At 41.3% G+C, this 14,596-nt stretch overlaps 1 protein-coding gene across 3 annotated transcripts in view; it reads left to right on the top strand.

The window, feature by feature from the left end:
• Positions 1-5,150: 5,150 nt before the first annotated feature.
• The window catches only part of RPRD1A (regulation of nuclear pre-mRNA domain containing 1A), a 43,805-nt gene continuing 34,359 nt past the window's right edge, over positions 5,151-14,596 (top strand). For 2 of the 3 annotated variants that reach the window (XM_054060277.1, XM_054060278.1), the window contains exon 1: positions 5,151-5,433. In XM_054060277.1, the coding sequence (XP_053916252.1) occupies positions 5,283-5,433 (151 nt within the window). In that variant the 5' untranslated portion in view covers positions 5,151-5,282. The remainder of the gene's footprint in view (positions 5,434-14,596) is intronic. The other variant, XM_054060279.1, reaches the window with a different exon arrangement.

Genomic DNA, 14,596 nt, shown 5'->3' with positions numbered 1-14,596 from the left:
AGAAATGACTCAGATGAACTACCATTTCTCAGTGAGGAATCATTTAACACTTGTGTTTCGGGATCTTCTTTTTGCATTTCTCCATTTTTCATGCCCTTATAGGAATATGGAAGTAGGATCATTTGCACTGAACTAAGACATAAGACACACAAGCATATTGTGAAAGACATAAAAATATTTTTAAGTATAAAGCTTCAGGAACTGTTATACTGGATGCATTAGATACTTGGAATAATAAAAAAGAACTCATATACCACTACTGGATTTTGGAGATCCAGGTAGAAATTGGTATGCTGACTAACACAAATTCTCAGACACAAAACAAAACTAGAGAAACCTCATTTCTCCTTTAATATCATTGCATCCCCTGGGTGGAACTCTTTGAGAAAGAGCGACAAAACAAAGATAAAAATTACAAAATGCTGGCCTCGTACCGAGAAATATCTGCTCTGTTCTATTGTAAGCACTGGCTTCAGCTCAAATCCCAAATGGCTGATGAACAATGTTTAGCAAACCAGTATATACACAGATTATTTTACTGCTCTTTGTAGTGGTGTAAAGTAAGCGTTCTGAAATAATTCCAGTGAAGCACAAAATATTTCTAAGGATAAATCAATTATCCAGTTACATCTCTGTGCTTCAAAAGAAAATGACTTCTGAAGATAACAGTATCAGACTGGAGTGCCCTGAAGGAAACAATTAAAGTTAAAATTGACTCTGCGACTAAGGTATGTCCACATCAACAAACCATGCAATGAGATATGCAGACTTGGTGAACAGCATGTAGTCAGGTGGTGTATATTTTTAATATAGTCTACACTTTTTTGACTTTGCAGGCAGAGTACTTTTCTGTAAAGCAATAGCAGCTAATTTACACTGAACTACATGATCACTGGAGCACAGACAATGGCCAGTTCAATAGGGCTTTGCCCATTTTGCCTCTCTGGGCACTCTGTTAACCAACACAAACTGCCACCTTTGCCATTCCTTTGTCTCTGTCTGAAAAATGAGGGATAAAGATTCAGTCTGTCTTAACACAGATCTCATTTTACATTTTGTCTTTTCTTACCAGTTCCAGAAAAAATACCTGAAGCTGTATTATCTTTCGTCACCTTTCCTTTAAAATGCTTACTGATAAAACAAACATGCTTCTCTCTTGTGGCAGTTTTCATTTTGATCACGACTGCAAGAGTACCAGGAGCTAAACCCAGCCAGATTTGCTGAAGAGCAGTACAAGAAACAGTATTCAATGTTCTGATGATCAGCTGGAACGGTTCAGGCAGAGAAAGAGTACTCATACAGGCTTGTTGATTGGAACAGATGCTTTTCAGTAGAGTCAAGCTGTTGTGTGCCCCAGCACCTCAGTAGCATCAAACCTCCTCTTTGAATTAAGACTGGATAATAGAAATGCTCAGATATTTGGCAAAAATAAAATAAAATAGAATAACTCAAAATGTAAAGATGTGGGTTTTTTTTTTCTTTAACCTTTCCCACAATGCACCATTTCAGCATTCTAGTGTTCACCTTTCTCTTACTTAAACACTTCCTAGGATTCCTTCAAGAAAACAGAACTTAAAAGTTTCACTCGTTACTAGGATTAAATTCCTTTCTTATGAAAGGTTTTATGTTGATGTCTGAGGGAAAAAGAGAAACAAAAAAAATCTGCAACCAGCACATGAAATGTAAGGGTGCTATACAGCCTCTCGGGGGCTGCAGTCTAAAATATAATTGCATCCTCAAATTACCTAGACCTTCCCAGTACTGTGTTCTACAAAAAGATCAACCAAGTAATTTATTCATATTGTCTAACACTTGCATGGGGCTCCTTTCTCCAGGAGCAGAAGAACACAGCAGACTACCGCTTACCCACAGTGGTCAGACAGAACTCTGCAGAATTCTGTCCTTAAAAGTTCAGAGAGAAGATGTCATTATAGCTTGAACACAGGAATAGGTGGAAGAAAACTTGCCGTCTGGTGGCACCTCCTCACCCCTCTGGATGTGGGTGAAATTTTTAAAGGCAGGTGAATAATGCATGAATTCAATCTGAATGAAAGCAGAGGTTTTCAAAGCTCCAGAACAATGAACTCTCCACTGTGAATACTTCCTGTCTGAGAGTCACTTCACTTTGACTAAGTCTCATGGTAAATTTCCACTCACTGACTGGATAAGCATAGCTTTTGAAATTAGATTACTGATGTAAACATCTATGATTACAAAGTTAAATTGTGCAAAAAAGATTTATGAGGAAAGTAAAATCTCAGTTTTCCTGTATATTATACACAGATGATAAATCACTCTCACTATTTAAATATATTTTTTTACGGAGCAAATACATATCGCAGAGGATTTATTTTTGTTTGTAAAATTTTCTGATAATCTGGGATGAAAGATGCAGAGGGAGCAGCAATGCATGTTTCTACAATCATTAAAAAATTCTCTACCAATTGTCTCTTTTTCCTTATCATTTTTACTTTAACATCTGCATTTCACCATTGGTACTTTTTAATCTAGTCTTATATACGTGATAGATGTTCCTTTTTTCATAGTTGCCCACAAGTTTCTCCTGCTAACATCAGACTATATGCCTCCAGAAAACGGTGTTTGAATGTTAGTTACTACATTATCATTCATATTTAATTTTCCTAACGCTTGCCTCGTGTTGGCTCTGTCTTAATTTTACTTCAGTGGCTAGTAGTACTTAAACCCAGAGTGTCCCCTGCTGTACACAGCAAAAATAGCAATATATTACAGGTTCTTCCATTCATGATGATCAAAATGCAGTGAATTGATAGCAAACGAGACTGTAGAGATCTGTGCAGCTTCTCACTTAAATTTCTCTGTCAAAGCATTTTCACAAAATCCTTTCTAGCTCTGCAAAATTCATCCATGCTACAGGTGATTTTGTAAACAGAAATCACAACAAAACCTACTAGCACTCCCACCTCGCCTTCACCAATGTTTTATGCTTCAAGAGAAGATTTCACTAAGAAACACTATTACAAAAATATTCTGTGAATGTCAGGCATGAAATACGGATAAAACTCTGTAAGATGTAAAAAACTTTACAGAAAACAAACTGGATGTGTGAAAGGTTATAGGAACATTCTGTTTAAAGCGTGGATACTTAACCACTGCCAGGATGTCTCAAGAATAAGGTATATGCATATTTTTCTAATAAATACACATGATTTTACAGAAATACTAAAAATACTATGATAAAAACATTAAAAGTGATCATAAGTATTAATTACAGAAATAGGATTCAGGATAGACCTGTAGGAGTCAAGGTGGATAGTTCTCTGAAAACGTTGGTTAGTTAATAATATTTAAAATAAGAAGTGATGTGTTTTTCAGAAAAGCAGCATGAAGGCTACTAATGCTCACATTAAGACTAGAAATGCTACTCACGTTCAGCAGCCTAGAGCACCTTCCACGCACAGAAAACTGATTTGGATCCTTCAGCATCAAAAATCACCAAAGGTGATACAACACAAAATCTGTGAAAGAATGCAAGGAAAATGAGCAGAGAATCATTTCTATTCACTACTTCCACAACAGCAGAATAGCAAGGTTTCCTTAAAGCTTTGAGGGAACAGGTTTGAAATGGCTAATAGAAAACACTTTTGCATATCATCTTGTCATTGAAGAGTAGAATTCTGACATAATTACTGTCAGCGTCAGATTTTTCAAAAAGAAGAGACAGCTTTTAAAATAAGGCCAGACACATTTGTGGAGGATGCGTCTATCTGCAAATATGAAACACCACTCTCTCAGCATCACACTAAGTTCTTTAATCCTCTACGTGAAAGAAACTTGTAGGCCAAATTGGGGACTTATTTGTGTCTGGTTTGTTACGGTAGTTCCCAGGACTGGAGGACCTCCTACATGAGGACAGGCTGAAAGCCTGGGATTCTTCAGGCTAGAAAAAGAGAAGGCTCTGGAAAGACCTTACAGCAGCCTTCCAGTTCTTAAAAGGGGATTGCAGGAAAGATGGGAAGGGGCTTTTTATCAGGGAGTGCAGGAATAGGACAAGTGGGGAACGGTTTTAAGCTGAGAGGAAATTTACATTAGATATTAGGAAGAAATGTTTTGCTGTGAGGGTGGTGAAGCACTGGAAGAGGTTGCCCAGAGGAATCATGGATGCCCCATCCCTGGAGGTATTCAAGGCCAGGCTGGATGAAACTTTGAGCAGCCTGATCCAGTGGAAAGCGTCTCTGCCCATGGCAGGGAGGCTGGAACTGGATGCGCTTTAAGGTCCCTTCTGACCTACACCATTCTATGATTCTATGAAAACACTGATGTAGCTACTCCTCTTGTTGTAAAGGCCCCATAACTGTTTCAATGCGCAACATTGAACATCATGCAGGGCTCATTAGGAAATCTCTCCAAAGCTACTTGGTAACGCACTATTGGCACTAAAAAAAGTAGTTACTATTACAAAAAGTGGAATATCCTTGATTTAAGCAGAAGTTGCATCTAAGCAATTGTATTTTTTTAAAGTTAGACAGAACGTCTGACAGCACGTTTTCTGTAAAACCATATTTTTCCAGACACTGTTCATTATTTGATGACGATTACACGTTGTGTGCAGTTGATCTGTGTTGAGCAGCTGGGCCTTCTGCTGTAATCACCTGTTTGCAGCCTCTCCCAGTCTCCAGTGTGAGGTCAGGCAGAGTCAGAGCCAAAGTTCCATACTAGAATATGAGCACTTTGTGTTGGAAGGGACCTTACCAAAAATTAGCAAGATAAATTAGCAATAAGTTTTGATTGTGGTGAAGCTCCTAATAACGTTAAAACTAGACCTTGGAGAATAATAGCATGCACATAAGGTTTCTGGGAAAACTGACACACATAAGTCGGATATCAACTCTGTCACAGCTCTCGTCTGGCTGCGCACATTGATGCAGATGGCTTCTCACGTTGCCCAGCCCTGACACGGGACGCTGCTTTCTACAACTCCAAAACAAGCCTTAGAGAGTTTTATTTGCTGCCCCTCTGGGTACTCTTGCCCCCCTGAGCCAGCCCAGCCGCAGGGAGCTGAGACCGGTCAGGCCCCCTGCGCCCCTCACGCCCAGCCACACGCCCGGGGCCGCGCAAAGGCTGCCGGGAGAAGCCACCGCCTCGCAGTGAGCCCGAGCCGGAAGTGAGCGAAGAAAGAGAAGGGGGCGTGCGGGCGGCTTCCCGCGAGGGGCGGTGGCCGCCATTTTGTTCGCGCCGGGCAGGGCCGGGGCGGACCGGGTGGGGAGTGATTGCGGCTCGGCGGCGCTCAGCGCGGCCCGGCAATGTCGGCGTTCTCAGAGGCGGCGCTGGAGAGGAAGCTGTCGGAGCTGAGCAACTCGCAGCAGAGCGTCCAGACTCTGAGCCTGTGGCTCATCCACCACCGCAAACACTCGGCGCTCATCGTCAGCGTGTGGGAGCGGGAGCTGCGGAAAGGTGAGGCGGGCACGGGGCGGTGAGGCCCGCGGGTGTGCGGCTGCTGAGAGCAGGGGATCCGCGGCCTGGAGAGTCGGGGGAGTAAGGGAGGGAGGGAAAGGAAGAAGAAGAAAAGGGGGGGGAGGAGGAAAGAAAAAGAGGAAGGGAGGAGAGCAAAAGAGGAAGGGAGGGGAGAAAAAGGGGAGGGAGGGAAAGAGGGGAAGAGAGGAGGGAGAGAAGGAGAGGAATAGGGGAGGGAGGAAAGGAAGGAGAGGAGAGGAGGGAATGAGGGGAAAAGGCGAGGGAGGGAAGGAAGGAGGGGATAAGAGGAGGAAGGAGAGGAAAAGGGGAGGAAAGGAAGGAGAGAGGGAAGGGAGAGAAAAAGGGGAGGGAGAGAGGGAAGGAGAAAGGAGAGGAAAGGGGTGAGGGAAGGAGAGGAAAGGGGGTGAGGGAAGGAGGGGATAAGGGGAGGAAGGAGAGGAAAAGGGAAGGAAAGGAAGGAGAGAGGGAAGGAGGGAGAGAAAAAGGGGAGAGAGGGAGAGGGAAGGGGAAAGGAGAGGAAAAGGTGGAGGGAAGGAGAGGAAAGGGGGTGAGGGAAGGAGAGGAAAGGGGGTGAGGGAAGGAGAGGAAAGGGGGTGAGGGAAGGAGAGGAAAAAGGGGGGAAGGAAGGAGAGGAAAAGGGAAGGAAGGAGAGGAAGGGGGAGGGAAGGAGGAAAGGGTGGAGGAGGGAAGGTGAGGAAAAGGGGGGAGGAGGGAAGGAGAGGAGAGGGGGAAGAAAGGGGAGGGAAGGGAGGAAGAAAGGAGAGGAAAAGGGGAAGGAAGGGAGGAAGAAAGGAGAGGAAAGGGGAAGGAAGGGAGGAAGAAAGGAGAGGAAAGGGGGAAGAAAGGAGAGGAAAGGGGGGAAGAAAGGAGAGGAGGGGGGAAGAAAGGAGAGGAGGGGGGAAGAAAGGAGAGGAGGGGGGAAGAAAGGAGAGGAGGGGGGAAGAAAGGAGAGGAAGGGGAGGAAAAGGGGAAGGGAAGGGGAGGAAAAAGGGAAGGGAAGGGGAGGAAAAGGGGAAGGGAAGGGGAGGAAAAGGGGAAGGGAAGGGGAGGAAAAGGGGAAGGGAAGGGGAGGAAAAGGGGAAGGGAAGGGGAGGAAAAGGGGAAGGGAAGGGGAGGAAAAGGGGAAGGGAAGGGGAGGAAAAGGGGGAGGGAGAGGAAAGGGGGAGGGAGAGGAAAGGGGGAGGGAGAGGAAAGGGGGAGGGAGGGAGAGGAAAGGGGGAGGGAGGGAGAGGAAAGGGGGAGGGAGGGAGAGGAAAGGGGGAGGGAGGGAGAGGAAAGGGGGAGGGAGGGAGAGGAAAAGGGGAGGGAGGGAGAGTAAAAGGGGAGGGAAGGAGAGGGAAGGGGGAGGGAAGGAGAGGAGAGGGGGGAGGGTGGGGAGGGAGGAAAAGGAAGGTCGGGGAGGAGGGCTGACGTCTGCGCCTGGGGAGAATGGGGCTCCTGGAGAAACTGTTAAAGGCTGTGTTTCAATTTCTTGAGCACTGTGGTCTGGGAGGTGTTTCTCCTCCCTCCTTTTTTTTCTTTCACTCCTCTAGCTCCTCTCTCCTCTTCCCTCCCCGACTCCCACCTCCTCTCTCTGTGAGATGCGTCTGAGGAAGCTATTTCTCATGTGTTACCTCCTCATCTTTCGGAAAGAAGAGAGGAAAGTAGGGAAAGGGAAGATGGCAGGCATGGGGTTTAGGGCTTTTTCTTTCAGTACGGGTAGTTAAATCTGTTATAAGACAATCATCTTTAGGCACTCTTTGATCATGTAGAACAATAATTAGCTGTAATACTACTTGAATTTCCTGACACGGTGGCTTTGTCTACTTATGCCAGCAGTTATTCTTGCAGGGCAGCTGCGAGTGGGAATACTCTGTGGGAAGAGCAATTTCATGTGTCCAGAGTGTTTGGTTTTTTTTAATTCCTGTTTTTGCCAGCTGTCTAGTACCACTGTTGGCATAATACAGGTGTGTGTTTCTTTAACTGTATTGAATATTTCATGTTGAGTATGCAGACTTACGTTCTTATGTGACTTTCCTTTTAACAAGAAAGAGCTTGCAACTATAGCCAGTAGTTCAGGAACTCAAAGGCAGAAATGGTTTGTGGAGGTTTATTTGTCCTGACTGGAAAATAACTTGATCTTAAGTTGATTCTTCTAAGAAAAAGAAAAATCACTTGCTAGAGCTTCACCTTTCTCTCTTACTGTCTTGCAGTAGCTTCCTTTGGAGTGGAATTATTGAGGAAATTATAAGGCTAGATTTTCAAGTGGAGAAGGGAAAAAGCATTAAGCCATTAGAGGGCTTATGAAGGGGATAACACTCCTAGTTTCACTCAAGTAAGAGGAATAGTTGACTTGGAGAAATTATGTCTGATGGAATACAAGAAATGCATGGCTGGATCACAACTACCTCTTGGTTAGGTACTGTAACTTCATAGCAAATGGATTGAACCGCTACTAAAAATCTTGAATATGAAGTAATACTGAACTTTACAGTATCTTCTTACAAACTGTAGATTTTCACGTGGCTAGTGTATTTTTGTTTAAAACATGCTTTTTTTGTGTGAAGAGTTACCTTTTGAAGTTCCAAACAGGAGTTAAATCCTTTTTTATGTTGCCTAACAAAACATTTACTAAGTGGCAATTTTAGTCTTATGAAATAAATACATCTTCACTATATGTTTGTTGCAAGTGTGCTTTCTTCTTCTGAGAACACACAAAAGGATCTCCCTTCTGCATCTGAAACTTCACATTTCTGGGTCTTCTAAACAAACAAATGTTTAGTGTTCTGAATGATACCGGAAGGGTACTTTAGAACAAAGACAGAGTTTTCATTGCTTGTCTTACTTAACAGGCACAATATTAGTTCATAATAATCTAAAATATTAATGGTCAGTCCTTAGCTTTAGTATTAGCATAATTTTCCTCTTGTGCTGTTTGGTTAATAGGAGAAATGAAATGTTTGGAATATGGGCTACATGTTTGAACTTGTCGTTTAGAGGCAGGGATAATGTTCTTTTAAGAACGCCCAGGAATACTTTATTTTTTACTCAGCTTTCAATGTCTGGCTTATACTTTTAAGCCTGTTTTGAGGATGTAGCTCAGGAGCTTGGATCAGCATAGCTGCTATAGTTGATTTTGTCTTTGGTTTGCTGAAGCTGTCATTCAGCATTTGCTGCTTCAAAGTAAGCTTTTTATTTTTTGGTGACCTCTTTTGGGAAGCCAGTTTTTGAGGATCTGTGGAAAGCATGTAATAGTCTACCTGCAGTAGGAATAGATTAGTTGCTTTCAGGGTCCTGCACCTTTTCTTCTGCACTTTTAGGCCTTAGGTGAAGTGTTTCTTCTTTCGTATGTTGCTCTACTGCTTCATTTGAAACTGGCATAGTTAAGATGCAGGGAATGTATTTTAATTTTACATCGCTGATGATAATACCCGAGCTCCATAAATGTTAGCTTCCATTGGCCCAGTACTAACTCTTTACTAAATGGCCCTTGCGTCGGATCTGCTTGTGTGGACCTGTCTGAAGATGTCTTTCATGAAAACAAGTGCTAGGATCACAGCTCTTTTTATTTCTAAATGCTTGGTTCTGATTCTTTTATTTTTAAGACAGTCAGCTTTATATCATGCTGGAGTACAGGGGAAGAGGCAGCTTTTCAAATGTGCCTCTAAAATAGGCAACATAAAATCTTTAGACCCTTGCTGTTTACTTGAAAGAATTGGTAGTGTTTAGACCCCTTATTAGGGCATCTCTAGAGATCATGGATTCCATACACCTTCATCTGCAGTTTTTCTACCATGGAAACTTTTCATTGGTTCTTTTGGTAAATTCTTGCACTTAGATATAACTTGGAGGATGAGCAAAACTTGCATATCTTTGTCATAACTCAGAGCAGTTATGTAACACTTGATTTGTCTTGAACTCCAGTGCTGCTAAAGTTGTGTCAGGATGGTTATTTAACTCTGATTACTGAAGGAGTATGAGTACATGCATTTTCCCTAATAACTACCGTAACTTTTATATCTAGTTCTTAAAATACTGGCGTGTAGAAGTCATTCTTAGAAATAATAAAAAATTGGAGCAAAGCCAGTCTGTTGTGTTTTAGAATTGATCATAATGTGAAAGTGCTGATAATTCTGAATTGTCAATACACTTCTAGTAACTCTCATAAATATTTTAAAAAGGGATGTTTTCTTATACAACCAGTAGTTTGGTGAAATTATGATATGGAGTTGCATGTTATTTGCTTCAAGAGCCTGAGTGTAGAAATGTGCTGTTTGATGACTGACCTCAAATATGTGCTAATGAAAACTGCATGGATGAGCTGTGCCACAAGAGTGGGGCTGTGGCAGAGTTAGTGCCCTGTCCAGGTTAAGTATTCCTGATTCTACATCTGTGCAAAACCACTCGGGTGTCACTCTAGATAGTCCACATTTTAATATACGTAGTGGGGATTTTTTTGCATTATTTGTTACTATGCTTAGTGGAGAATAGATTCTGTAGTTCATTGATCTTTTGGTCATTGATGTGTAAAATGATAAGAAGTTAATTGAAAGCCTTTATGTTAAATGACAACTATAATGAAGGTTTCTCCTGTTTTGACAGATAAGCAGAGATCTACAGTGACAACAGAACAGCACCTTTTCTGCTCTGCAATTGGTTAAATATGTTTTTAAATATTATTGATGCTTTATTTTTTGCTGACAGTAATTTGTGCTCTGCTGCTGCTGGAAATCCAGCAAAACCATTAATTAGTTTCTAAATAGATGAGTTCCCTGATGGAAAGCTGTGCTGGCACAAAGGAGACTGTGAGGATAGTATTGTCCTGTTAGGCCAAAGCGTGTTAGCACTGGCTTATGCTAATCATGAGTCTGCAGTCTTTTTACCTTGATAGTTGATTTTTGAATGAATAATTTTGTGAGAAGGCTACTGTTTCAGTAGTTTGTTTGTAGTAAATGTTTTATTAACGTGAGAATAACATGCGGCTTGGATTTTTCTTCTAGAAAAGTGTGGCTTTTTTTCTTGGGTACTTGTTATATGGCAGTTTCATGTTTGCTTCAGAGTAGAGGTTAGGGGGAATTTTGTAAAGGCTTTAAAAATCTGCACCAAGGAAAAAGATCCTGCTTCAGCTAGCTTTCAAATGTATTAAATACTACACTCCAAGCTAAATAGTTCATTACTTTAGTAGTCTTAAGCAGTATTTAAGTAGTTAAGCAGTACTAATCAACTAACTATAATGTGAATACCTTAGTCATTCCCAAAACGCAACTGGTGGGCCTGTTAATACAATTTAATTTTTCTTATCTATTGAGGGATTGACTGACAGGGTTTTTTTACTTAGTAGCGACATTACACACGCAATTTTGTTGTGTAAGCCTGCACCCACTGAGTGGCTGCTGAGAAAGCCCTTAGGAGCCCACTTGAAGAGGCTCTTCTGAGATGATGTCTGTTGAGACTTACTTTTTATTTGCAAGTATTTTTTATTTGCAGATTCTGTTGCATACATCTCTTGCTCCCTGGTTTCAGGATTCTCTGCAATTGTAGAGGTTTGTTGTTTGTGCCTTTTTTTTTGTTTTGAAACAAATAAATTCAATTCCATAATTCAAAGCATCAGCCTTCAAGTGTGAATAGTAAGTGTTTGTTTGGTAGGCTCGATGTGGCATTTGCTGTACTGAGTTAAACAGTGTTGTTTTTAAAAGGAAAAAAAAATACTTGCTAAATGTTTGAGTTTGATAATATGGGACATTTTATTTCAAGCTCCATTTAGTTCTCTGTCACTTGTTTGGTGTGTACATCCTAGTGATATTTTAATGGTTGTGTTGTAGTTTTAAACCTAATTTCAGATTCAGGTATCTGTTTCCATAGAGCCTGACATGGCATCTCATAGATTAGTCAATCTCAGAAGCTGATGCTAAACAACACGCACACACCTCAGTCACTTGACCTCTTGTTTTAGCTGTCACCTGTCACCCTACATGGGCCACACTGATAGTTATCTTCACTGCAAAGCTTATCCAGGCTAGCAGATCCATTGTATATCATCTTTAAGACAGCTACACTTGCATAAGTACATCTGGGCTGCTACAGTTAGACATAATTTTAGCACTTGACTCTGACAGTTTACTGGCTATTCCAGTTTGTTATCCTTGAATTTTTTTTTATTTGTTTTGGGGTGTTGAAGTCCTTCAGTGGTTTAAGAAGTGTATATGAACTTTAATTGAGTCAAGCTAGAGAGACATATTTGATACATATTTGATTTATAAAACCACTTACAGTTCAGGAGCAATGGACTGGCAGTATAAGAATAATTTAAAGTAATCACATCTGGATTGTGTAATCCAACCTGACTACTTGACTCTCTAATATTAGTCTTGGAAGAATGCAATGCATACGAATCTATGTTCTTTTATTGCTGTACCCCTTGGGTTCTGGTATCTTACCTGTACCTGCCTGTCTTTTGTCATTCTTATTCTGGATGCTTAAATTCGTGAGTTCAATGTGTTTTTTAACCTTAAAACTGTTGTTGTTGCTGTTGATTCATATCTGTCTTGGCATTGTACCAGCCAGGCCAGGCAATGGAAGGAATTGGCTTGTTTCACATGTTCAGGTGATTCAAGATACAGTAAGTGCTGTTGGAAGCTTCTGCAGAGTAATTGTTAGGATAGTTTCCCTGGTTTGTGACCGACTTTCTTGCATCCCCATGGTAATTTGATTCTGATGGCCCCTTGCCCAGCAGTGGCTTTATGCCTTGTTCCCTTCATCTAGTAGCCTCCATAATGAAAGTCAAGATACTTGGACCCTCAAACCCTGACTCTGTGGGCAATCTCCTTCCCCTCTTTGAAAAGGAAACACACTGTTTCTCAAACATTGGTAAAATTCACAAGGAGAATCAGGTGACCGTGCAGTGTTGAACATATCCTTTTAACTTTTTTGTAACAGAAGTTTAATGAACTCTAAGGTTGTTTGCTTGATGTACAACATGCCTGGTATGTCTTATAATACGTTTGAATTGTCCTTTCTGGTAGTAGCCTCTCCAGTGACTTTTTACAGATATACTTAGAGTCGTGTTACTGAAGATGCTGCACTTAATCAGCTTGCACAAAAACGCAGGTTAGCTCTTAGTGTTGAAGGATCAGTGATCTTGTGCTCAAGTTTCAGTGCTGCTTGACTTTAAAATGATGAGCTGGGTATCATAATAAAAAGCTTGAAAGCTTGTCAAATGTTTGCGAAGATGTCATGTAACTTCTCATGCAAGATATCAAGTATGCTGTGACACAGGAGCTGTCCCAGGGATTTTGGGAAAAGTGCTGACAGTCATATACTCTGCTGCATGTATTTAGACTTAACAATTCAAAAGCAATTGAGCCCAATCTTTACTTAAATCCATATTAGGGAACTTAAGTAAAAAATAAACTGTTCAATGCTGATAACTTTTGTGGGATTTTGACTTTCTGATGCTCGTTTTCATTCAAGGTCAGTTGGCATAACAGAACCAGCCTGTAGAAGGTCAAAACCTGATGTAATGTTGTCAGATGGGTCAGTAGCCTATTCACTTGTAGCGTGATATAAGTGAAATCCCATATGCCTCTGTGTTCCTCTGTAGTTTCTTCCTGGATGCCTAAGATATCAAGTAACTCTCAGGTCTAGAAAAGAAGTGTAGAACAGCAAGAAACTAATGGGCATGTTTCTAGTAATCTTCATGGGAGCTTAATTTCCACTGCCAGGAGGTAAACTTGGGGAAGCCTAATGTGGGTGATTACACTGGCTTTGATTGCCTGGGCTAATGTCAGTGGAAATAACATGCTTGCTACCTTCCAAGGTAAAATACTAATTTTTTGCATTTAAGTGGTGGCTCTTCATTGTTACAGTTCCTTACGTATTGTGGACTCAAGTGTACTATGTCCCGGCATCTAAATGGGAGTCCAGGAATACTTGGACTAGGCTGACAAGTAGGTGTTCCTAAGAAGTATAGATTGCCGAAAACTAAGACTTAAAAAGGAGAACGCTCTACCACAGATACATGGTTATGCTAGCTGCAGATGAAATACCAGCAGATCATTCATTGGCGTGTAAATATGTTGGATAAAAGTCTGGTACAGACTTAATTTCATTTGTGCGATGCCAGTCCCACTTACTCTCATTGTGGTTGCTTTTAAAAGTAACCTGCAAAATGTGGGCCTTATACCAGCCAGCACTGTTGATGTGTTAAAATATTTCAGAATCCAGCACTTCAAGGAGCTGCTTTGGTGACTGCTTTCATGTATGCTTTCTTAGCAGTTTTTCTTTTGCAGTTTTGCACCAGAGATACTGTGTGCTAGCAACTTCTGAAACTATGCACTCTGGCAGCACGTGCCTTTCAGATCCTTCTTTGACCTAAGATCATACCTTTTTTCTTTCATTTTATTCTGTCAGTAAGAGTGCTTTTTGCCAATAGCCTGGCCATACCTTCAGAATGCTCTTTAAAATAGTCTAAATGTTCTTTGATCCATTTTCATGTTCTGAGGTATATCTAAAGTCCAGGGCTGGAAAGTTACTGTCACTGCTAACCAAGGAGAGATGCTTTCAACAGGTTTATTCTGGAAAAAAAAAAAAAAAAAAAATCTATCTTGTCTGGAATTTGATTTTGTATTTCAGACTTCAACAGTAAATTTACCAGTTATGGCCAGTATGTAACTCCTGAATATTTGGAAAGTGAAAGGGAACACTTCTTGAGAGTAGGAATAATTATAGAATTGTTTTAGTTGGGAGGGAACTTAAAGATCATCTAGTTCCAGCCTCTCTGCCATGGGCAGGGGCACCTTTCACTGGACCAGGTTGTTCAAAGCCTCTGCCAGTCTGGCCTTGAGCACTTCCAAGGAGGGGGCATCCACAGTGTTTCTGGACAATCAGTTCCAGTGCCTCACCACCCTGAAGATGAAGAATTTCTTACGTGAATCTAATCTAAATCTACCCACTTTCAGTTTAAAACCATTACCTCTTGTCCTGTTGCTACATGCCTGTGTAAAAAGTCCCTCTCCAGTGTTCTTGTAGGCCCTGTTTTTAGCTTTGGAATTTTTAGCAGAGCATTCTTACAGCAAAGGAATTAAATTTTACTTCACAATATTCTTTGTGAACGTGAGGGTACAACATTAGATGAATTTCTAACCAAAACCACAGATAGCCTAAT

This window comes from Cuculus canorus, chromosome 2 (genome assembly GCF_017976375.1).
Source record: "Cuculus canorus isolate bCucCan1 chromosome 2, bCucCan1.pri, whole genome shotgun sequence".
NCBI classification, from domain to species: domain Eukaryota; kingdom Metazoa; phylum Chordata; class Aves; order Cuculiformes; family Cuculidae; genus Cuculus; species Cuculus canorus.
The sequence above is the reverse complement of the archived record's forward strand: the minus strand, read 5'-3'. Positions and strand labels throughout refer to the sequence as shown.